At 39.6% G+C, this 24,815-nt stretch overlaps 2 protein-coding genes and 1 long non-coding RNA gene across 5 annotated transcripts in view; 2 read left to right on the forward strand and 1 right to left on the reverse strand.

Moving 5' to 3' along the window:
• The first annotated feature begins 997 nt into the window (after nt 1–997).
• On the forward strand, nt 998–13,586 carry C12H16orf87 (chromosome 12 C16orf87 homolog). Its single transcript, XM_040571154.1, has 4 exons — nt 998–1,286; nt 5,115–5,211; nt 7,090–7,272; nt 13,022–13,586. The coding sequence occupies exons 1-4, from the start codon at nt 1,221–1,223 to the stop codon at nt 13,138–13,140; spliced, it is 465 nt and encodes a 154-aa protein (XP_040427088.1). The 5' UTR covers nt 998–1,220; the 3' UTR covers nt 13,141–13,586.
• The window catches only part of MYLK3 (myosin light chain kinase 3), a 48,816-nt gene continuing 31,252 nt past the window's right edge, over nt 7,252–24,815 (forward strand). Inside the window, exons 1-3 of one of the 3 annotated variants that reach the window (XM_040571144.1) lie at nt 13,737–13,923; nt 14,763–18,414; nt 24,517–24,640. In XM_040571144.1, the coding sequence (XP_040427078.1) occupies nt 24,632–24,640 (9 nt within the window). In that variant the 5' untranslated portion in view covers nt 13,737–13,923; nt 14,763–18,414; nt 24,517–24,631. Of the gene's footprint in view, nt 7,273–13,736; nt 18,415–24,516; nt 24,641–24,815 lie in introns of those variants that run through there. The other 2 variants (XM_040571145.1, XM_040571142.1) reach the window with 2 other exon arrangements.
• On the reverse strand, nt 21,105–23,403 carry LOC121076656. Its single transcript, XR_005823646.1, has 2 exons — nt 22,841–23,403; nt 21,105–22,016 (listed from the first exon to the last, which is right to left on the reverse strand). It is a non-coding gene; the product is annotated as an uncharacterized LOC121076656 (long non-coding RNA).

Genomic DNA, 24,815 nt, shown 5'->3' on the forward strand with positions numbered 1-24,815 from the left:
ACATTACAGATCTAGTACAGTTCTTTAATATGCGCTGGCAGCTATACTTGAGGCTATTTTAAACAATAATCTTCAAAAATAATTTTCTGTTGAGACTTTGTAGCACTTTTCTCTTGTAGGTGTTTCGTAATACAAGAAAAAAATCAGCCAAACTCTTGTTAATAGCAGTACTGTCATTCTCACCTTCCTCTTTTTTAGCTCGAGGTAAATGATTCAGATACACACTTTTTTATGGGAATATGAAGCATTTCCATGCTGATACCAAATTACAGTCTCAGCTCTAGCTTGAAGGAATTTTGGAGTGGAAATTAGTATTTAGAACTGCTATTTTTCTTTAAAAACGTATTTTATAAGAAACATAAAAGTGCATTTAGATTACATTAGCTATTTATATTTTTAGGTGGGAGTGACAGGAAAATTAACATGCTAGTATAAAAACATCCAATTTGCAAGCATAACGTTTAGAGGCACCCCAAACGTTCAAACAGCAGGCTCTCAAAGGAACAGAAGGCAAAGTCCCCCCCGCCCCAGATACAGCGTTCTCTTTCTCTGATTGAAATCAAGTCCAGAAAAACGATGTTTAACGCTGCCTGCCCACTTGTGCACCTTTCAGTGTTGCCCAGGGGGCTCGCTGAGCCGGGAGGGCAGGGAAGGAGCTGCCCTACCCTCAGTTACTTCTCACAAAGGGGACTTGCGACTGTGGAGCCATTTCGAAGCTGGGGCAGCAAGCCTGTGAAAGGCTTTCCAGTCCCCAGCCGCGCGAAGACCCCCTCAGAGGGGCGATATCACCGACCCCCGCGGCGTGAGGGGGCGGCAGCGAGAGGCGGCCACCTCAGCCCGAGGCGGGCACCTCAGCTCCGCGGCCGCCTCCCCTCAGCGCCGCGCGCCAGGGGCCGTTACCCGCCTGACGCGGCCGTTCAACGGCTCCGCGCCCCCCCACTCCCGGCGGGGCGGGGTCCGCAGCCGACCGGGCGGCGGAGCCGGCTTCTCGCGTCCGTTGCCCGCGGGGGGCCGGAGCTGGGCGGCGGGGAGCGGCTCCGCGGGGGGCGTTGGGCGCGGGCTGGGCCCCGCGGAGCTCCGCGCTCGTTGCTGCCGGTCGGCGCCGAGGCCCTGCCTTCCCTCCTTTCCCTCTCCTCCCTCCACGGCCGCCTCGGAGGCGGGGCGCCGGCGTTCCGGTAGCAGCGGCGGCGGCGGCAGCAGCAGCAGCAGCATCAGCGAGCATGTCCTCGAGCAGGGCCAAGAAAGTGAAGATGGCCACCAAGTCCTGCCCCGAGTGCGACCAGCAGGTGAGGCGTCGGCAGGGGGAGCCGGGGGCCGAGCCCCCAGCCCTGCTGCCCGCCCCGGGCCCGGAGCGGCGGGGCCGGGCCCGCTGCACACCGCCGCCTTCCTTCCTGCTTTCTCCCTCCGGCTGCCGTGGTTTCTTGCTGGAGGTTTTGCGTCCTCAGCGTTAACGTGAGGAGAGGTTGGCTGAGCCGTGTTTGGGGGGGGGAGAAGCTGCTGTGGAGTGCCTTGCCTCTGGTCGCGGTGCGGATTAAATGTGTGCCTCTTGCAGGCACTGTAACAGCTGCGTTATGCCCAGGGATTTTGGTGTGGCATGTATTATTGTTCAGGCGCTAGTGTTGTCTAGTAGCTAATAATTCATTGAAAATCTGGTGAACTTTGTAATTGGTACAATGTCGCTCGGCCTCCGGATGACTCATGTGGCTGAGGCCGCTCAGGAGAGGGCTCGCTGGGCTCTTGGCTTCTTGGAGGGGGTTCAGAGGCAGCAACACCGTGACCTGTGCTGTAATTTCTGTCATTTGGGCCAGACGTGTGCTTCCTGCAGTGCTTTAAATGTGCAAGCTGTGGCCTTATTTGCACTTCAACATCACCAACAGTTTATTTGGTCTGTTACTGTATTCCAGGCTTGTCTTCATTTATGCTCTCTACTTGCGATGATGTTAGTAATAAAAGTAGGCTGGCTTGTTACAGCAGCGCTCCTCCGCCGGAACAATAGCACAGCATTGCAGGAGGCTGCTGTGGGGCTCAGGGTAGGGGAGAAGGCTCTTACATCTAATTATGGGAAACACATTTGTTATTTGATCCTGAAACATGACTGGTGTACACTACCTTAGATATACTTAGAAATAAATTAGAAAGAAGCCCTCTCACACCATTTTTCTTTACGTAAAAGATCTTAAAAGGTAATCTTAGTTGTTCCGACTTGCATAATTTTGACAGCATTCCTACTCATCCTGCAGTGGTTTGGAATGTGAAGCTGTGCTGGGCTGTCCTTTCATGTTCTAAGCAATAGATGAACCATTGCAAATGCTTCCATGTTAAGCACGTCACTCCAGTGCTGCTTCTGAGAAAAGAAAGTTACGTGCCAAGTTCTGGTGTTTAGTTTGTTGAAAAGACAAAATTAAAAAGAGTTAGGAGTTGAGGATGAGAGTGGCACGTGTGTGTTTTCTGTTTCTCTTGGTTTTTAGTTTAATGTAAATGTCAAACTACCAGTGATGGGGAAGGCAAGTAAATATTATAGGCTTTTCAAGCTGATGCTGAAACTTTCACTCTGTTCTGCTCCTTAAAACTAAAACAGATGATATGCATATGTCAACACAGGCTTTTTGTTAGCAACTCTTCTGTAGCTAAACAAAGAATTATGTGGATGCGTGTCCTGCCCTGGCATAAGGATGGCTCACAGGGCCTTGTTTTCCAGTGCCAAGTGCTCTCAGAGAGGACAAGAAGTGAAGCCTTGCCCTACTGCACTTAGATCTCAAAGCTTCTTTTGAAAGGGAGATTATTTGCCCCAGAATAGCTGGTTCAGGGTACTAGTCAGCCCTTTGCAGAGTGTGGGGGAAGTTTTCATGTGACACTTCAGTACAGGCATTTCCAAAATTCTGCTATAAACAAGGATTTTGCATTTGTTTCTGATTTTTGTGTTCAAGTGGTATGCATGGAAATATTTAGACAGCCACAAATATTGGAGTATAATATTGAGTAACACTTCTTAGGCTTTTAAACTTTTTTTTGATGACATTTAGATGATATGTAATTGCCATTTAGTGGTTTGTGTTTTTTTTTTTTTTTTTTTTTTTTTGTGAGAGAAGTGTTTTGATCATATTTTCACCACCAAAGCACAGCCCTAGTAAACTAGGGCGTCTGGAATACTTGTGGTCAATCACGGGAAATAATACTACTTACCTTTGGGTAATCTTTCTTGTATGAGGAACTCGATTTATTTTGGCTAGGTAAACACTGAACAGAGTTAAAATAGTGTTTGTAGGACTATGTTGCCGTAATAATAATTGTTACAGGATCTTATGTGTAGTAGGTCATTTTCAAAGGATAACCAATAGACTTCAATGAGTAAGCCCCTTCCCACCTAACCTTGCCTGCAAATGACACGCACATATCTAAGTGCCAAACATTTAACATGACAATCATGTTGCTCTGTTAAACATGGTGAAGTTCATTGAAAAAATACTGGGTTTGCTCCAGTGCTCTTTGATTGTTTTTCCCTACTTTCTTTTAAGGCTGAACCCAGAAAGGTGGAAAGACCCGGTTTGTACGAGCAATCCTGTATCACCTTAACAAGGCAGGTGACTGTCTGCTAGGTAGTGCGGTGCAATATCTCATTGTTCGCATGCCAATATAAGAGTAAGCACGCAGGCAAGTCTGATGAATTTTAGAGGGTTAAATAAATAAATAAATAAATATTGCCAGGGTTAAATAAACCTTGACTAGAATTGTTTTTAATGTCAGTGTTTACATTAGAGGGAATCAAAATGTCTCCAGTTAGTTCAACTGAATCAAAAGTTGATTTGTAAGCTGCTCCTAAAGTGAAGTGCAGGAGTTAAGATGTGCTGCAGAAAGCAAAGTTGTTTCTTTATTCTGAGTAGCTGGTAAGTTCCTCTTTATAATTAATGTACTATTTTTACGTTTGTTTTTCTAGCCATTAGAACATTGGAAACTTTATTCTGCGTGTCTGGTAAAAGTCAGCAGACAGTCATCGTTCTGTACTCCTGGTTGTTTCAGTGGACAGTGGCAAACTTGTAGAGACCTGTCATAAAGAATTACCTTTGAGAAATTACCTCCTGCTTCTTTTCCCTGCTGTCCTGCTTCAACATGACTTGATTTTAATGGGTGTTATTTTAATCTCTCCTAGATCTCTTGTTTATGCTTGCTTTAATTTGTGTTTTCAGCCTTAAACCTAATCAAAGCAATATGGTGTATTCTTTACTGCTTTAAAATATCTCAGAAGATCTTGGCTTTAAGTGAAGATACTGGGTTTTGTAATTTATCAGCCTTGCTTTTTTTAATTGCTCAGAGTAATTTTTTTCTCATGGTTTGTGTAAGTGTGGCGTTTCCAATTTTTTCTCATCTTGTTTTAAATTGTGTGCTGGGGGAAAGTACTGCTCTGGGCTGCTCAGCTGGTCAAGAGAAGCTCTTTAGCCTCTCAAACTCTTCAGTCTGCAGTCAGCTTTTGACTAGCCATGGTAGGCTGTTTGCATTTGGGATTAACTAGGTTGTTCTGTGACTACCTGGCCTTGTCTACAACCTGTTGTAGATTGTGGTACAAATGCATCCGTTTCGCTTCAAGCTCTGTTGTGCCTCCTGTCTAAAGCTGCTCTGCTTGCAAAGAGCTGGTTTTGAATGTTTCCGAGGTTGAAAGTATTCAGAATGTATTGGCAGTTTTAATTTACGCTTTTTCTTTCACTCTTTTTTTTTTTTTATGTAAGTGAGGGAAGCAAAACTAGGGATGGCTTATTGTTTTGACTGGGGATATTTGAGAGCTCTGAAGATACATTTCTGTTCTAAGTCACTCCAGTTTTGGTGCTTTCCATTTTCCCTCACCCTCCTTCTGACAGCCTGGGGAAAAGGGCTTGGAGTACAAAATGGTCACAACAGCTATACATTTCAAGCTTGGTTTCTAACTACTGCATAAAGAGAAGGCTTGCTGGGTGGTTTTACTAGTTTTGAATACAACTATATAATGATCCAGGCCATGGTTTTTCAGTACAGATTAAGTATGAAGAGGTATCTCTGAGGGTGCAATGCAAGCTACTGTTTTTTTCATCAGGCAGGAATTCTGTCATAATTTGAAATGATCTGAAATGCTTTTGTTTTCGCAGGTTCCCGTTGCATGCAAATCATGTCCCTGTGGCTACATATTTATTAGTCGAAAGCTCTTGCATGCGAAACGTGCTGAGAGATCGCCACCCATTGCAGGTAATACTTAGAAGGTCCAGAAGGAGGGGACAACAGCTCTTTCCCTTTATTTCTTGGAAGCAAAGAATAGAATATTTTATGTCTCTGTGTAAATTGGCTGGTGTCAGTTCACTTTCTTTTGAATTTTTGCATATTAGATTTAATGTTTCTTCAATTTTGAGGGGGAAAGTCTGGTGTTTTCAGTCTTACTTCCTTTGTACTTATGATGTTGGCATTATCCAGCTGCATGCATTAGTCACTATGCAAAATAACTCCTTACAGAAAGCTTTCTGTTAATCATGTTTTGAAGATCAATGTCTAGATGTGCCAAAGAGATCAGATTTCAGAGTACATGCTGATTGAAACTGGGTTTTCTGAAAGCAGTAATCCTCTTTTTTGAAGAAGTTATGCTAAATTGTACTTATTCATGAATACATGAATGGAACTTTGTATAAAATTGGGAGTATGTCTGATTTCGGACCAGGTGTGTCTTGCTTTTTTCTGCATGGTTAAATTAAAAAAAGAAAAGTGATTTTTTGTGTCCATCTCACATGTCTTTTGTTGTTGATGTGCATGTTTAGATATTGGTTGAGTGTGCTTTCTGGCATGATTAACATTCTCTTTACGTTCAATTTCTATTAGTTCCTCAAGTCCTAGTAGGGTTTAGTGAGAACAGGCATCTGTTGGGGAAGATGTTTTTGTTTAAACAATCTGATTTATACCGTTTTTTTTTCTTTTTTTTTTAATTATCTAAGAGGTATACAAAAATAAGAATTTGATACTTTTAATTGCTATTTTGAGGGGTACTTGTAGTTCACCAGCTAGTAGGAATTATATGATCTTATGCTAGATAACTGAACTTTCAAGGTGGGACAGGTAAAAGCAAAGTCCATAGTACTGTCTGGAAGGGTTGGTCAATTTTCTTTTCCCCTCTCCCCAGCTGTTTTATTTAAAACTTACCAAATTAAGTTGAAGGCCATAGTATCACAGTATAGTAGAGCAAAGCTCCTGTATAATACAGCTTTTGTATTAACATTAGTGACAAGTTAACCTGCTGTCCGGTTCATAGCCTGTGTCTACGTGAGATAAATGAGATAACAAGCAAAAGGAAACTTGATTCCCCAAGAAGGTATATGTGTGTCTGTATTGTGCTTATATTTTTACAATGTAGTTACTGTAGGTGCTCCAGCCTTGCAAGTGTGCAGCTGGTTTGTGTTGAATAGCGTGCTGTGGTTGGTATACTATTTTCGCTACCCAAGCTCACTAATCCGTACTTAACTTTCAAGTGAAACTCATGTGAATACTCCTTCTCAAGTGTGTAGGCAGACCTGTTCAGCATCAAGTAAAATGAGGCTTTGTCTTAGGCTGGGTTTGGTGGGGGAGATGTGCTATGTAATATGACATCTACTGATAGCATCATTGAATCAGTATCTCGATTTGTGTGAGCAGGGGGAACAATTTCAGTGTTAGCGTCAAAAGAAGTAGCGTTTCACTGTTCTGCCCTGTGATGAACTACACATTTTTTATTTTATTTTTTTTTGGACTAATGGAAATAGATGCAGTGTACTGTCTTGATGGCTGTGATCTCTATTTTTTTCCCCCATCTTGTAATGGGAAACTAAGAACTTGTTGTACATCAGCAGATGTCTCATGTTGCAAAATGCTATCTGCATTTGAAGTAATTAAAGGTTTGATCCCTGTAATCAAGAAGTGAAGTATCATTCTGCATTTGACACCTTAATTTCTGTATGGATGTCATGCAGATGTAATTGTTCTGTAAAGGTACAGACATCTAAAATATAAAGGAGAAAGATTGTTGGGAGGGGTAAGCACTAAGAGTAAGTTAAGAAGAAAGTTGAAGACAATCATGGCTCACATCATCTCTGTTCATTTGTGCAGAAAACAAGAGTGAGGCCAAAAGGAGACGAACCGAGAGAGTTAAGCGAGAGAAGATAAATTCTGCGGTAAATAAAGACTTAGAAAACCGAAAGAGATCGAGGTCTAATAGCCATTCAGATCATAGCAGACGAGGAAGAGGAAGACCTAAGAGTGCCTCAGCCAAAAAGCATGAGGAAGAAAGAGGTATGAGAATTGGAGACATATATTCATTGTTTTTATTTCTATGAAGATTTTTTTTAACTGTTGTGTTATCAGTAAACCTTTACAAACAATGTAACTAGTCTAGTTCTGTCAATACCCTGTGCTATAATATGGAGAAGGGTCTTTTGCACATATGTAGGGACCTTTGGTTTTATGAAGCTTCTGTGCCTGATTGGAACTAAATTTAAAAGATTAAATCAGTATTTTTAGTCACTGTACCAAGTTTCATCACACAGGTTGAAAGCCATGGAACTGCAGTGCTTAGTGTGTGGGGGGGTTGTTTTTTTGTTGTTTGTTTGTTTGTTTGTTTTTGTGGTACCACTGCGCTAGATCACTAGGACAAACAAGATAATGATGCTTGTTGTCAGAGAGTAATTAGGATGACTGGGTTGCTTAAAAAGTTCTTGAAACTCTTTAGGGGGCCCAAAGTAAAAAGAACATCTTGAGTCACTACTATGACTTGAAGTTTTATCTCATGTTTCTATAGAATAATATTCCAGAGGAAAGAATGCCTCTTTGCTTATTAAGGTGCCTTGGTGATCTGCTGTTTTTTAGTCTTTATAGAATAAAAAGACAGCTACATGCACTTGAGTAATTTTGACGCCCTTCAAGCATGTGGCTATCACCTAGGACTCCTGTCTTTTAAAAGCCTGTTGGCATTGCATTTGCTATCGTTGTTACGTGTGGCTTACTGATGTGTGTATCTTCATAGTTTCCCTGTTATTGATCCAAGCTGGACTTGTCTACATACACCTACAGGATCATTTTGAGGCATTTTACCATCAGTCTAGTTCAAACACAGCTTTGGTTTGAAACTTCTGCAAGCTTGTTGGGTTGCATTATAAAAGTAAATCTTCTTTCCTGGCTCTGAAAAAGAGGAAAGCAATTTAAGCAAAGGAAAAGATCCATACTCTTTGTGCATGCTTTGTAGTCTCTGAAAAGCAGGAATTTGAAAACACGAGGAATGGAAAACTAGGCTGGATGTTTTTGACCTCTTGCTGCATACTCTGAAGTGTGACAATGTGCCAGTAATCTGAGGTGGAAAACCAGCAATACAAATGCAGTGAGGTCGTCACGTAAGAGCACATATGTGGTTGTGCAGTTTTTGTTGTTGTTGAATCTCACGTGAGAAGATTGCCTTCATCTTCTTGTCCTGTCCTACCATGTCCTTTACTGGTACTGCAATTACTGCTACTGTTTCTTCTTTGACCTCTTCTGCAGAACCAGGTACAGCGCTTGGGTTCATGCCCACTGGTAATATATTTGCTCCTCACCAGTACAATACACGTCATTGGCCAGGAATAAGTGGGCTTATAGTATTTCTTACTTCTGATTATTGGGCAGATATATTTTTTTAAGATACGAATGGCTGCAATGGTTATAAAAATGCATTCAGCAGAGCACTCATCATCATGTAAGCAATTACTATAAAACAAGTTAACATTGACTTCTCCTTTTTTTGTGGTTTATAAAATTGGCTTAGCTGCTATGTGGGGAGTAATTAGTGGGAATTTTAGAAATATTCTTCCTTCTCCGTTCCTGCTGCTCGGTAGTATTTTTTATGTAAAAACATGCTAAGCAACTTTAATTCTACTCTAGTCAAGGTGATTTTTGCATGACTCACATTGCTAGTCCTTGTATCAGTCAGCATAATGCTGAAAGGGTTCAAAGTCAGGTTGGACAGGGCTTTGAGCAACATCATCTAGTGAAAGATGTCCCTGCACGTAGCAAGGGGGTGGACTAGGTGGCCTTTAAGGGTCCCTTCCAGCCCAAAGAATTCTCTGATTCTGCGGAGGATGGCTCTGGACTGTGAGACAGTAGTTTTGTGTTAGACTTCAGGTATGTTATTTCCTTGCTGAATTATGTTTCTAGGATATTTTGGGTACACTTTGCTTGCCACTAGAAAGTGCTCCTCTTCCTCACCCCCCACAAAAGACTTGAAAAGAGGCCATTGCTTGCAAGGCTCCTAGATATTTGATGCCTGTTAGGTTTCAGCAATGCCTAATGCATTTGTAGAACAACAACAGGTGGACAGAGAATAACTGAATTAAAATAGCATGCAAGAGTAGATAATTTGTCCATTTGAAGACCACCCAACTGTGAAAATTTCCTTCCTAAAAAACACCCGTGACATCTGTAGCTTTGCTTCCCTGCTTGGGTAATGCTCTTTTCATACATAGTCTTTTGTTCCCTGTTAGTCTGTGCCTTTGACTAGTTCTTTTGTATCCTTCCTGACTGGTTCGCATTAGAGGAAAGAGCTGTAGAATTCAACAGCAATTAAGATAAGAAGGATAGAAAAAGCAAAAGAGCTTTTTAAAATAAGCTCTTTTTCCTGCAGATTCAGTAAGAAGGAATAGGGGAGGAGGAAAGAGGAAGCAGCCATAGATTGAGGGGATATGGCAGAGCTCTGGGACCCAGAGGATACTTCTATAACATGTCAAAGCCATGTGATGACCCTGCAAAACAGGAGCTTCTCACTGAAGGCTTGGTTTGTTGAAAATATCCTTTTTTTTTTTTTGTCAGAAATGTTACGATATATTTTGAAAGTAGAAACACTTCATAGTAATCTGATTTCGATGCTGTTTTGGTATGGTTTTGTTTTGCTGTGTGGGACTGCAGTACATTGCCAGGCTGGTTATCAGGCTGCTGTCTTATCTAGGTAACAACCTTGATTGTATTTAAGAAGAAAGTGGAGGAGAAACATGTAACAAAACCACTCCAAAACTGTATGCTTCAGGAAGTGGTATTGGTTATTCTGTTCCTCAGAGAGGTTACCATCAAGTGAGACTCAATAATCGGAGTGGCCTACAGCCTAAATAAAGGTGCGAATCTTGTAAAACTATTACATTGCGGTACTGTGATGCTACTTAAAGTGAAGTAGTAAAATTTCTTGACCCAACTTTTTCCTTCCTAGCAATTTCCTACTGCATTATTTGTGTATTTGCTCACCCAATGTGCACACTTGAAGTAGTGTTCTGTCTTGGGTAGCTAGAAAGAATTCTTAGAATCGAAGCACTTTGAATTTTGATTCCATGCAGAATTTGTGAGGAGCGAGGGTCTACGTTTGTTTTATGCACAGGTGACAATTTAAAGGGCTGTAGGTCCAGTGTGTTGGGTGGGATCTAGGGACATGAGACATGCTTCAGAAAGACTGAATGTTTTCACCTAAGTAGCCTCTTAGTTGTATAGCAAAATACTTGATATTTTTAATGTCTTAAAGAAATGGTACTGTGATTCTGTAAGACAGTCTTTAGCTAATAATAGAGAAGTGAGTCAAAACTACTTTCAGATAGGAATGTGAAGTGGAAAGTTTTAATAGTGTCTGTAGAAACCATGGTATCCTATGAATAGCATGTGATGAAACGTCAGCCAGATGCAAGCTCTTCACTGGCTACTGATGAGAGCTGAAATTGTCTTAAGAACGCATAAAGCTTGCAAACCTGTGTTAATTCCCAGTACTGTTGGATATGAAGATTTCAACTAATTCTTCAAAACTGAAGTCTATCAGAACTAGCCAGTACTGCAGAAGGGCAGGAGAGAAGGGAAATCTGGGAAAGTCTGTTTGGTGAAGAAGTCTATAAAGTTAACATTAAATGGATGAAAAAATTAGTAGTTTTAATTTTGCTGGGTGCTGACACGTTCTGGTGGCGTCTAGGTTTGTTTGGATCAGGAAGTCTGAAAAAAGGGGAGGGTTATAGATATGAAAACGGAAAAGATTAGTGTGGAATAAGTAGTGTGTATACAGCGTCTGTACTCAGAACAACTCCCTGCATTGTTAGTTTGGAAATGGTGGGAGGGAGGAGGTGGAGCAATCCAGACTGTGTACACGTAGAAATAAATTTGTCTCAAACTACAGGGAAGGACTTGTGGTGAAACTGTTTCTTAGCTTTCATTTCAAACTCAGTACACTAGAGAATATTGGTTTTTGTAGCCAAGGAACCAACAGAAATCACTTGGGTTCCAAATATCAAACGTGCTTTGATTTGTAGTACTTTGCTACGGCAAGTTTCATGTCTGAAGTTTAAATGCTGAGATATGTCTTGGTGTGTCCAGTCTTCCCTGCAGATAAAGGTGAAAATGTACACGATTTTAAGTTGCCTAGAAATCTTTAGGTAGAGGGTTTTGCTCCTAGTATCTAGATCAGCATTTAGTCAGAGCACAGTGGTAAAGGACTTTTCAGTTTCTCCCACTTAGTAATTTAACACATGCACTTGACTTCCCAGGGAAGGGAGGCTGTTGGAATGGTGTCCTTGTCTGTAACATAGATGTGAAGCCAAACGTAAAGATGCTGTTAGGAGTATGAACCCAGTAGAGGAATAACAGTGTGGGTAGGTGGACATGAAGGTCTCCTCCAACCTAGATGACTTTAAGATGATCAAGTCAGACTGTCACTGCAACCTACCAAGTCACATCACTAAACCGTGCCCCTTAGTGCCACAAGGACACAGGAGATCTTTTTTCCACGTGGTGCTTTTATGTAATGAAATGCTCTCTGTCTTCTCATTAATGAAGAAGGGCTTGGTGCATCCTTGCAAAAATTTTTGCACCTGAGCTCAGGGGAACTTACTGTCTTTTGTGCATGCTTTTCTCTGACTACCTAGGTACTGTGCTACAGGTTTTACTTGGTCAGAGATGAACAACTGTTAGCTTGTTGAATAAACGCCATTACTTTCCAATCAAACATTTGTATTTCACCTACCCATTGATGACTTAAACATCTAGGTGGAGCAGCCTGTCAGAGTGTACTGCACTCAAAAAGTATGCATGTGTGTGTCTGTGTTAATGAGACAAGGGTCAGGTGAACATCATATTCTGATTGCAAATTAGTCTAGGGCACTTTGGAACTGGGAGTAGAAATGGAGCCCCACAGCTAGACACCAATTTTAGAGCTGTGTGTTATATGTGTTTCTCTCATCTGTGTCTACACGCCTGGTCTTCAGCTGATAAAACTGTTTTAGTTTTGTTTGCTTTCTTCTAATGAGTCAGATACCTGGGGCTAGCTAAACTGGAAGATAAATAGGCATGACCTAGAGTAAATAGTATTTATGAAAGTACTGTTCTATAAGTTTTGTCATCTGCTAATGTACTTGAGCACCGTGGTGTGCAAGCTTCTTGATGGGTTGCTGTTATGCGTCTGTAGCCATGATCTTATCTGGGATAAGACTGAAAGTCTCCAGTATAGAAAGTCCAGAAATGTTTATGGTGACAAATTGGGACCTTGTCTTCTGCCATGTGTCTGCCAGTTGCACTTGGTCACTGTAATTAGTGTCTTGGGTTTCTGTTACTTGGATGTAAAATAGGGGTATGAATGTTGTATTTAATCAGGATATTGTGAACCATTGTTTTCTAGGATGGGGGCTGTTTGCGTAAAAGACAGAAAAAAAGAAAAAACCACCACCAGGAAACCAAACCCCAGAAAAACTGAAGGAACACTTGAATACAGTTTTGTGCCAGGAATCAAAATAATGTTAATGACTCATTTTTCCTTCATCATTAAAGAACAGAAATTCAGTCATGCATTTGGATGACTAATTTTGTGACTCTTCTAGTACCTTTGTGTTCCTCTCTCCCTTGCTTCTCTCTCTCAATCCCTCCCTGCATAGGAATTGTCTAATTTCTTTTCAGTTCCTATACACCATTCAACATTATAATAATGCAAGTTACATAGTAGTTAATTTAACTTTAGATAATGGAAAAAGCTTCTAATAGTGACTTTTTTTTTCTTCTACAGAGAAACAAGAAAAAGAAGTTGACATGTATGCTAACCTTTCAGATGAAAAGGCCTTCGTATTTTCAGTGGCCTTGGCGGAAATAAACAGAAAAATTATCAATCAAAGACTTATTTTGTAACTTGTAAGCACAATCTGATGCATTTATATGCGGAATGGCTAGCATATTTCCAAGGTGTCATGGACTCTCGGAAAGTGTGTTGTCTGCACCAAAAAGGACTATAATATATCCTGTTAAAATTCTGCTGCTGTTCTTGGAAATCAAATTCTGTCTCTACAAGTCAGAAAGAAAGTGCTCTCGAGATTGGGCTATGAAAATCAGAAAGCAGAAGTGTTTTATGCCTTGAAGACAAATGCTAGACAAATGCACAGAGAGACTACACACTTGCTAGAGCACTTCTTTTAGATTTGCTGCCAGAAATGCAATATTTTAAATATTTTCAGAAAGAAATGATTTTCATTTAAAATTATATATTTCAGATTTTTCAGCTGTATTTCAGTTTACATATGTACAGTTCACCTAACTTTTTAATAAATGGATATTCCAATATTTTATTGAACTGGAAATTAAGTACATTTGTGATATTTAAAGTGTGTTGGTTTTAATCCTCTTAGAAATCCGGTATTCATTGTAGGGATGACTTTAGATTTGCCTTTTTTTTTTTTTTTTTTTTAAATAGATGTGATATAATTGTAATACGAAGAAAACTCAAGCCATTTCATTTTGGAGGATTATTCTGCTTTACAAATTTGAATTGTTTATGAATTCTCCCTAGAAAAGGGTTCCCTATTACAGAAAGTTGTTTTTTTAAAAAACACATACTTTTGGGGGTCAGACTCCTGAGGTTTGAAAGCCAAATGCGTGTATTGTGACTGTTTGCTGTGTGGCTGCTTTGTCCAGCTGGTAAGTACTTATCCTGTATTCTTGGCCTATCCTTTAGTGGAAAGGAAGAGAAAATAGTCGTGGTGTAGATTGGCAGCTAGCATCTTCTCACTAGTGTTTCCGAGAGATGAGAATGTGCTGGTTAATTTTACTCTCATTGGCTTTTGTTGTTTTTCTAAAAGTATAGTTCTTAGCAGTTTTGTCTTCGGACTTTTGATGGTAAATACCAAAGCAAAACTCTGAGTGTGGAAAACTGAGCTGTTTTGATAGAAATAGGTTCTGGGAAAATATTCAACAAAGTAATCATTTTGTTAAAGTGGAATAGTGCAATTTGAGCTGAAATTCCTACATTAGCATGTATTTCTTTCATTTAAAAAAAAAAAAAAAAACACCTCAAACACTGTAAAACCCTGAGGGAGGAGTTGTGGGAGGCAATCACACATAAAATCTGACGTACTTGCTTTTTATCACCTTTCATTTACTCTCTTCTAAGAAGGGGTATGCATTTAAATGTCTTGGTTTTTCTGTAGTATTACTCATGCTTTTTGTTACCACGTTAATAGCAAGAATTACCTTGAGAGATTCTGCTACAGAGATGATCTCTGGAAGCAGAGAATTTTATTAACAAAGCTAGACTGTCAAAGTTTGACAGTTTTAGTTATTGTTTAAAGGAAGGAGCTATGCTTTGAGTTAGTTAAGCCACAAGGGACATCTTAGATGCAAACTTTGTAAGCAGAAGCAGAAAACACAAAGTGATTTTTAATTCTTAATGAGTAATTGGGGTCCTTTTTAACAATGGAGGAGGGGGATGGGTGTAGAAATGCAATTAAACCATTAATCTACATTTGTCTTAATTCCAGTAAATGAGAAAATGTGAACACAAGACCTACTTCCCTATGTCATATAAACTTCTGCTTTCCAGAACTGTAGCCTGTCACAGATAAAAGTAGTAAGGACAGATGAGTAACTCTTAATAATAGAGAATATGCATCACAATGCCTATTTGCATGGTAAGTTTTTAAAGTCAGAATGACAAAAGGGAAGTTCTCATTTTGAAATCTTAAGATACAATCAGGTTTGTGTTGCTTCTGTTGTCAGAATGAGTTTTACTGTGTTAAGAAGGGATAAAGAGAAATACTAATGTCAAGCTGTCTCTTTGGTGCTTTAACCTGAATTCCTACAGGTTCTTTCTGCTCCTATACATGGAATTAAAGTTCTACTAATAGATGTTATTTTCAGAGGACTGAAGCTAATGTTGTTAGATGTGATGTTAAGATTATTACATTTAGATTGGTACCTTTACTTTGCTGTTAAGTACTGAAAAGTCATTCATGCCTCTCAAAAGTGCAAGGCCCAGTTTTCCTCTTCATTGGTGGAGAATCTTGAACCAGTAGTTAAATTCTATTTCTGTACTTCTTTCCTTTGTCTTTCCCATGTCTTTGCTGTCAGTTCTTTCACAGTTGTGGTCATGCTATTTTTTTTCCCCTTTCTGGCTTCCACTTTCTTAAAGGAAGCTGTGATGTAAGCAGGTAGTCTTGAAAATATCCCAGGGGTGGGGTGGTTCTCTGTTAGTGGACCACGATGGATTTTGCAAAGCAAGAGTACTAACTGTATTTTCCCACCAATGAAAAACAAACCATTGTTTCATAGCTAGACAGGACACTTTTGGCACCTTCCAAAAGCCCCGGTAATTTTGTAGCTGTAATATCCTAAGACATAGGTTTCTTGGAATATATTCAGTGACTGAACTGGAAAGTGTCTTGTATTGTATGAAATAGGCATTAACAAGATGGAATCTCAGGAGCTCTTTCTTTGTGTGTTAGAGCTGCTCAAGGGATAAAAACACTGTGGTAAGTCATTGCAATACACTTTACAGTTACAAATTACATCTCAGTCTACAAAATTAAAATAAAGCCAATGACAGCTTAATGATGAGAGAGTAAAATCCTGTGTATTGCAGGCTGTTTGTGCCTGTTTTCACAGTAGCTCTGACTTGGAAACTGCATATTTTTCAAGAAGCAAGCATAAGTAACACTTCAGGAACTAACGGATGCATTTTTTTTTTTACTCTAGTTTCAGTGAGATTATACAGCCTGCCCTGCGTTTGAATTTTTTTTGGTTCAGTCTGACTTAATCTGCATTTCTCCAATCTGCAATCTGACTTCATTGCATTTTATAGCATGAGGCTTTGCACAGAATAGGCTTCTTTGAGAAAGAGTCAATTAGGCTGCATTTTTTTTTCCGTTAACTTGAAAGAAGGTATAACAACTACAAAAATACTGGTTCACCACAATACCACCTCTGTTGACTTATCTGTCTAGATAAATTTTATGTTGTGAACTGAATAGTTTAGGATTTCACGGGAGAACTGCCAGCTTAGAAACCACCATCTAACAAGGTCTATTTTTCGGCCACTTTTCCTTTTCTGAAGAACTATACTTCCTGTGTTTATATAAGCTTGTAATAATAGCATGTCAGGCCATCAAGTGAGTTCACAGCTCAAATTGTGGCTTGAGGTTTCTGCATTTACTCTATTCTGCTACTAGATGGCAGCCTTATTCTAAGGACAGTTACTGTATGTTCAGGCATTAGTACTATTGAAAGAGCATAGTATTCAGTTCTCAGTGGAAGCACAATGAAATGTAATTTTTATTTAGAACGTCACTTGCTTGTCTGTAACTTGAGTTTAAAATCATGCTAATAGGTGCTTCTTACTATCTGCAGTGACAATAGGTATCTTCAATTGTTTTGGGAGGTTAGCTCTTGAACTGTGAAAATTGGAGAGAAGTAATTTGTCAGGAGCACAGAATAACTCTGAACATTCAGGTGGCAACTTAATAAAAATGGTTTCAGGAAACTCTTCAGCTCTCCTGAAGTCGTATCTATCTATCTGTAGACAGATATAGCTATAGATAATATTTTGTTTGGTCAAATTTTACAGACGTGTCTAATATGTTGTTTTTACTCCAATAGTGTTATAACTGATTAAAAGAATTGAAAATAGGACAAGGGAAGGAGAGTACTTTGCAGGTTAGAATCATCCTTTGGCAGGACAGAAGGATTTACAAGGGGAGACTGGTGTTCTGAGAGACTTGCTTCAAATGATGCTCAGGTCACAAATGAGGTCTTCGGGGTGGTTTTGCTTAGTGCGTATGAAGTCTTTTTGTTGCGGGGGTTATCTTTTTTTTCTTTCTTTTTTTTTTTTTAATGTGAAACATGCATGGAAGCTACTAGCAGCACTGTGTCCTTTCCTTGGGTGCTTAGTGTCTTACTGCCTAACAGGAGATAGTGCTTGCCTTTTGTCCTTCAAGATACTGATAACCTGTGAATAAATCTGTGAATAACCAGAAAGCTATCTTAAACCACGGTTTAATTTAAACCTCTCTGAATTGTTGATCTTGAGCATATGATTCCCTTACATGCACGTACACATTCAGGTATTGCTCGTACTGTATTTTGTATCTCTAAGCACTTCTATGCAAGTGTTTTGTTTGAATTAGTGTTTTTAAAGCAAATCTATTGATAGTCTCTATTTCTGGTACTTTTGTTTGTATCGTGGAATGGTCATGGGGAGCAGGAACTAGATTGCTTTCAGGAGAAATTGACCTTGAAGATGTCTTTTAGCTGTTAGAGGGTGCTTGATCTTCAGGACCTGGTCTACCTCTAGCAGATGTTGGGCTCTCAGTGCCAACTGTTTAACTCTGTAGATTTCCTGTTGTGCCATACTTCTTGCTTATTATGAAAATATAGCAAAACAAATGAGTTTAACCAGTACTTTCAGATGAGTCTAAAAGCAGTTGGTCCTTCAATTTACAATACCATCAGTGGTATGTAGTAGGTTTCCTACTTTATTTCAGTATGGATTCTGGTAGATATCCTCTAGCAAATCTAACTAGCATTTTAAGATGTTGCTTTCCCTAGTTGTTTGCCTCATCCCCCTTTTGGAGGTTGCTACTTAAGTAGCAGTGGTGGTAAGACAGCTCTAATAAGCATTAGAAACATATATATTTTTTTTCCTCTTCTTTAGGCTGTCACTTTCAGAACTCACTAATAGTTACAAGATTCTAAGTCTGACTGCACCAGAGTTATGTCTGGTTAAATATTCTTTCCATTAGGAAGAAGATGTTCAAATTGATCTAACAGTGCAATAACATACTGTGTATTTTTAGTAGATATTGTGAATTCATAATAGAGTCTGTAAATTAATGTACTAAAGAATGTGGTTTTTCTGCTCTTTAGATAGGGTTGTTCACAGCTGCTAGCTGTTGAATTAGATTTGCAATCTAAGTAAAAAACAAGAAAAACATTAGTTAAAAGGCAGTGGAAATGGATAAATGCGTGTATTTCTTTCTCCAGGGAAGAAGAAGAAAACAAGCAAAAAACCAAACAAACAAACAAAAAAAAAAACACCTAAAGCTGCTTTCACTGAAGTTGTTCAATTTCAAATTCAAAACATGATTCTCAAGAATCGCTTGGTATCATCATGCAGCATATTCTCCAGGAAAGAGTCAGGTACCCTTTCCTCTTCTTTTCCTCCTGCCCCTGCAAGCTGCTTGTGGTGGTTCTTAGCTTTGTACATAGAACTTGAGCTCCATCTTAAGAAAGTTAGTTTACTGCCTTCAGTCTTCTACAGTGCACTTATTTCTACTGTAACTTAGTCTTTAATTCTGTCATCAGGATACTATTTTTAGTCCTGGACAATGTTGAAGGCCATAATATGTTGTTAAGAACAGTGATTGTTCCAGATACTGGGAGTACAAACATAGGCCAGCAATCTTCCAAGTCTCAGAGGGTTTTATTCTGTGTTGGAATAAAGAGCTTTTGAATGTTTTACTGTGAATATATCTTGCTAATAAAGAAAAATCTTCAGACTGACATCTGAGTTGCTTTATTTGGAGAATTTGTAGAACAGAATGTATGTTTGTGTGTACATGCACGTGTGAGCACTAGTAGTGATTAGCTGCATGGCTGGAGTCTGTGGAGATGGTCTGGGTCCCAGCTCCTGAACCTGGATAACAGCAGAGAAATGTTTCATTTCACGTCGCTGAATGGAAATGGAGAAGCCTCATTTAGATAAATTTAGATAAATACTAATAGCTGCATTCTCAAGGATAGTCAGTAACTGTCCTGATAGAGAAGTGTCCTTGGATTACTCATGAATCTAGTTGCTTGTCAATGTATTTTCTTTCATTGTTGCTCATGCCAATTTTACGAAGATCTGAGTGTCTCATCCAAAGTATATAGCTTACATTTCTTGGCGCTGACCAAATTATGAACTTGGCAACTTCTGTGATGTTGCTGACAACATTCACAACGCTGTCTACTGGCACGGAGTTACTTAGCAACTGTGAAGCTCACGTTTACATATAGCTCCTGTGGGTGCACCTACATGTAGTTTGGGGGGGGGGGAAGAAGGGTTAAAGGAGTTCAGAATTTGTAAGAGGAAACATACTTTAACAATTTGTATTGTTCAGCAGTTTTGACTTTGAGACTGGTGGCACTTGTGTATAGGAAAATAAATCTTGTAAAATGTTTTGTCTTAAAATCGTTATTAGATTGGTTATATATTGCAAAAACTTCAGGGAAAAAAAACCTACATCTACCAACTATATAAAGATCAAAACCATGGCAAACATCAGGAGATACATCCTTCTTTGAATGTCTGCATTATAAATGCATTCCTGGGAAACAAAAGTATTATTTGAACATTGGAAATCTAAGCAAGTCAGAAAAATGACATAGGTATTTTAGACACGTGTGTCATGATTATATTAGATAAATTATTTCATAGATTCAGTCGTTGTTTGCTGCTTGTCAATTTACTACTTTTTTGTTGATCAAGCTGTAGTATCTTAAAGGTTTTTTGACAGCTTGTACTCTTTCTGCCTGCAGTAATCCTAAAAAGCCCTGTGACTTAAAAGGCCACTGGGAGGCTGTTAGTGTAAATAATTACATTAATCCCAATTTCTGGGATCTCAGGCATGCAGTTCTCATTATTAGCCAGTGTAAGAGCTGCAGTGGAGCTTCCTTATATAGCAAAAGGAAGGAAAGTAATTGTGGCTCATGCCTTACATGAGGAGGAGGCAGAGACCAGAGTGACTGGGCAGGAAAGCTGTGCCTGGAAAAGAGCAGGACATAGAATGGGTTGGGAAAACTACACAAGTCAGGAAAAGGCAGGGCAGAAAAGGAAAGGAAGGTGTCAGTGGTGGAGAGGATTTCACTGGAAATTGCATGGGATAGAGGTTAAGCTAGACAGAGCTGGAGAAGGGTAGAATGAAAAGAACTAAGCATCGGTGTGTTAAGGCTGCTAGGGGAGATACATGGAGATCTTCTGTGGGGTATTGCGGGGGAGAAGGCAGTGCATGGGTTTCAGGTCTCCAGAGATGTGAGGAGAAGAAGAGAAGTTTGGCGGAGGAGGGAGAAATGAATGGCGAGGTGCTGCATTTATAGAAGAGAGTAAAAATAGTGCTGCTCAAACTGTTCTGAATTGAGCAGTTCCTTTTTTTTACCTAAAAATTAGGTAGCGTGACCAATGAGTGCTCCAAAGCGTATCTTTTTTTCTATGTTGTTTGGGTTTTCCCATCTATATCCTTGGTTGTGCATTTATTGGGCTTTTCTTGTGGTTATGAGCTACTGGGAAGCTGATTCAGACATGATGCGAAAGGTGAACGAGATCCCCCACCACTGGGAGTGGTGTTGGGAGTGCTCATCCCTGTTTTGCAGTATGTTTCTTCATTTTGAATTGACTCTGAAAAGAAGCTTTTCAAGGACAATCTTGAGCTTTATTAGTGATACTTTTCTTCAGATGAGTGTCCAGCAATTCATATCACCAAAGTTAAAATACATCTAAAATACTTATTTCTGAATTTCAAACTCAAATGTAAAGAATCCTGAAAATCTGTTTTATGTATATATGTTCCTTACACATAGAGTCTTGGTGCATGTGTACTTAATGGGCCTTATTCAGAGAAGTTGTGTTCTTTAGTTAATAGAACATTAAACTTAGAGGTTGCAATTGCCACCTATGCTGTGTGGCTGCCTCAGAGAGGTCAAGAGGGTAGGAGAGGGTTGTGTCAATTGAATGCATTCTTCATGAAGTACAGAATAGTGCATGTGCTAAGTGGGAGCTTGATAAAATCTGTCATCCAATACAAGTGGCAGCCTGCATATCACATTTTATTTCTTCCAGGAGTCGCTCTTGATCTGCACTTCTCACTTTTGTAGGTTTTTTTTTTTTTTTTTTTTTTTTTTTGAGGGCAAGTGGAGGAATTCTTCTGGTTTCAGGTTTTTGCAAAAGGCTACCTCTCCACACTTTGTAGTATTTCCCATTAGAAACAAGCTGTTGGGCAGTAAATCCGTTATGACAAATGCTTTGCAAAGGAGAATAAGGTAAAAATAGAACAATTATTCCTACTTCTTGCTTTTACTGTACGTTCCTTCACTAGTGGACACTAGAAGGCTGCAGGGACTCTCTGCCTCAGCATCTTGAACTTAGTTGTTATTGCCTGTAGGGCTGACCTGTGTAACAGAGGTTTGTGCTATACAGAAGTAAAAGATACTTTCCCCAAATGTCCCCCATCCTTACAGAGAAGGCTTGAATCTGTTCTCCTCTGGACCTTCTTTAAGATGATTAAAGCCAGGTTTGCTATGCGATACGGTATGCTTTGTACAATTACCTTTCCGTGTTGCCAGGAGAGAGAGATAGTGAGTTACTTTGCCTCCTTAGTTTGATTTTATGGTGGTTGTAGCTACTTTTCAAGCATTTACTATGTAAGTTGGCTTTCATGAGTTTATACAGCCATGGACATTATTCCCACCTGCTTTGGTAAATGGAACAAAAGCAGAATAATGAAAGAATGAAAATCTTTTGGCAGTTGTACTTGTGTTAGTGCTTTGCAGGCCGGATTCACTCTAGTGCAAATCTGTGGGCTAATGAGGTTAAAGCAGAGCTGAAGATAAAGCCCAGTAGATCCTATTCTTTTAAATGAAAGCAGCCTGTCTAAGGCTGTCTCTGCTGGTGTTTTCCTTCTGAAACAGTAAGAGTGAATACTGCATGTTTAAAAATGGAATATAATTTATGAGCCTTCTAGTCTTGGAGATGAGTCCATGTGTACCTAGGATTTAAAATATAAAATTAATATTAATGAGGTGGGGAGGCTTTCAGACCTGGCCTTTACTACTAATCCATTGCAAGTTGAGCAGCTCTAGAAATGCACTGATGCTGGCACAGACACAACCAGGAGTTGACTGCTCTTTGAAGATGCATCATCAGACAAAACAGTCACAAACTTCTGAATGTGTGTCCTGATCAGATACACAAAGAATATTTCTGATATCAATACCCTGCTGGTTTTGTTTGCATTTTCATGCGAATGGTCCTGTATGCTGGCATTCCATTCTAGCTCATTGCATGGATGGAAGAGTAATGAAAGGGTAAGTTGTGGGTAGAGTTTGGAAATCTATTTTGGAAGGGGACTGTGAACCTTTGGGTAGATGTTTTGGGCATAGTCATGGTGAGTTTAACTGGGCAGCATCAGTGTCACTAGTTCCCTGCTCCTGATTAATAATATTGATAAAAAAAGGCTCTAAAATATTGAGGTGGTACAGTAACTCTTAACAGTACAAAACAAATTCCCCGGGGACTAAAACTTCTACATATTGATTTTTTTTTTCAGGAAGGAAGATAACTGTGTATTAACTGCCACGTTAACAGAAAATTTCAGCTAAGGAAAGTTGTTTAGATTATACATTCCATGAACGTAGGATGTGTTTGTGGAGCAATGAAAGCCCTCGTAATTCACAGAGCCTGAAGCTGGGAGATGAGAGAGGTCACTTTAAAAATGCTGATCCTTTTCATTTTGCACTGTATTTAGTGCAGGAATTGGAGTGTCAGCAACTGGCTAGGGAAGTTAGTAATACTTAAGTCTCTTAATGTTACCTTTTTTTCTTTTCTTGTTCTTTGCTCTGAGTTGCACTGATCTAGTTGTCAAACACTTCCGTTTGCTGGAAAGAAGAGTTTTTGGAGTGTGAGTGTAGCAGATTCAAAGAGTTGCTCTGAAAGCTAAAGAACTAACCTTGATCTTGATTTCATTTGTTGGCTGTTACTTGCATGATTTTTGGAAAACTTCTGCATTTATTCTATAAGTAAATGACATCTCATGGTGTCTACAAAGCCTATACCGGAATACCTATATTCAAAACGAGCACATTCCTTGCCTCTCGCTCTTAGTATTTTATAGGGCGAGAGACCAAACTGTTTCTCCTTGTATGTAAAATCCACTAGACTTTTCTCTAGTACCAAAGAAAATGTAGCCCTGTGTCCATTGCCTGTTTTCTGGCCATGTCAGTACACTTAGTTTTGTGAAAATGGGACTGTTTGCTTATTGTGGATGGAATATTACGTAGCTGCCACTGTTTTGTTGCTTTTGATACCTTTCTGAAAGCACAGTCCAGAATCTGTATCGTAAGATACGAAATGACAATGGAGATGAAAAAAGATCAATTTTTTTTTTTCAAAAGATGAAATAGAGAAAAAGCAAAGCTAGTAAAGCTTATCATAATAATTATATTCTTAGTTTTAATTAATGAAAATACTGCAGGAAGGTGTTGTTTTACACTACAGTTCTGTATTTAGATCTGCTAATGGAAGGTTGCAGGCTGAGCATTGCTTGTTCCGGACTACTTGCCAAATTTCCTAAAGGATTCTCTTTGTCATGCAAGCTTTCCTCCATGGCATGCCACTTACATGCTGTACATGCCTCTGCTGCCACGTTAAGTAATATCACCTCTTGATTAAATCTGAAGTAACAACATGATTATTTGTGCTATTGGAAAAAGTCATAAAAACACCTTTGTTTTTCTCCTGGACATAGACATCTCTGGACTCATGCATTAAAGCTCTACACCTTTTGAATAGCTGTAGTTCCATATCCTAGGAATACTGCTCTAAGTGCTTCCATAAACCCTGTAACAGTCTTGCCATATCCAGGCACAATGTCTCAGCAGCATTACTCATTACTGCGTGGAAGACCTAACATTTTCTTGTACCACTCTATGGAGCCAGCTGGTGTATCCTAACATTTTGGGGCAGTTTTGACCTAGAATTCTTGGGTTGGTTCTGCCTTTTAAAAGTGGGGAATAGTAATAATAGATTCTAAAGCTCTAAAAACATTCTGGAAGCTAGGAAGGGTTTAACTCAGTCTTACAGGTGGAAAAGGCAAGGCACAGAGCTCAAGTTAAAATTTATTCAGGAGTCTGGCAGTGGAAATGGGCCTCAGATTTATGGAGGTTTAAGGCCGGTGTCTCAGGCAGCCTCAGGTTGCCTGTGTCTCATACCAGCATGTCAGACTACCAACTTTTTGGTAGAACTACCTCACCTCTGTGGGCTGCAGTCAAATCATCCTGTACCCCAGGCAACCCCTGGCCTTTTCACTTGTTGTTGAATGGCCTAATAAACATTCCCTGTCAGGCAGTTTGTTTTTTTTTTTTTTAAAAAAAAAAAAAGTTTCAACACACTAAGCACGGCCATCTCATCTCTGGCTTTTGCCCTGTGAGTTACTCAATCATCCTAATTCACTTTTTTTTTTCTTTTTTCTGTATTTATTTTTTCAACAGCATATTGGTCATCTTGCTATACAACCCCAAGTGGAAACGAAGCACTTGTTTTAGCTGTGAGAAGGGTAGCCAGATCTATACCCACCCTTCTGGACCTGACATCTCTTAGGTCGTAATGATAAAGGTACAGTATCTTCTCTCCATTGCTTGCCTGTTTATTTTAGAGGAGAACTGACGTGCACTCACCCTGTGGTAAAACACAGTTTTATTATGATTTAATCAGTGAAGGCTTGGCCCATGCTAAGCCCAGATATTTCTGGGCTTGCTTGTCCATCGGTGCAAAAGTCACTGGTCCTTTG

The sequence above is a fragment of the Cygnus olor genome, chromosome 12 (genome assembly GCF_009769625.2).
Source record: "Cygnus olor isolate bCygOlo1 chromosome 12, bCygOlo1.pri.v2, whole genome shotgun sequence".
In the NCBI taxonomy this organism is placed as follows: domain Eukaryota; kingdom Metazoa; phylum Chordata; class Aves; order Anseriformes; family Anatidae; genus Cygnus; species Cygnus olor.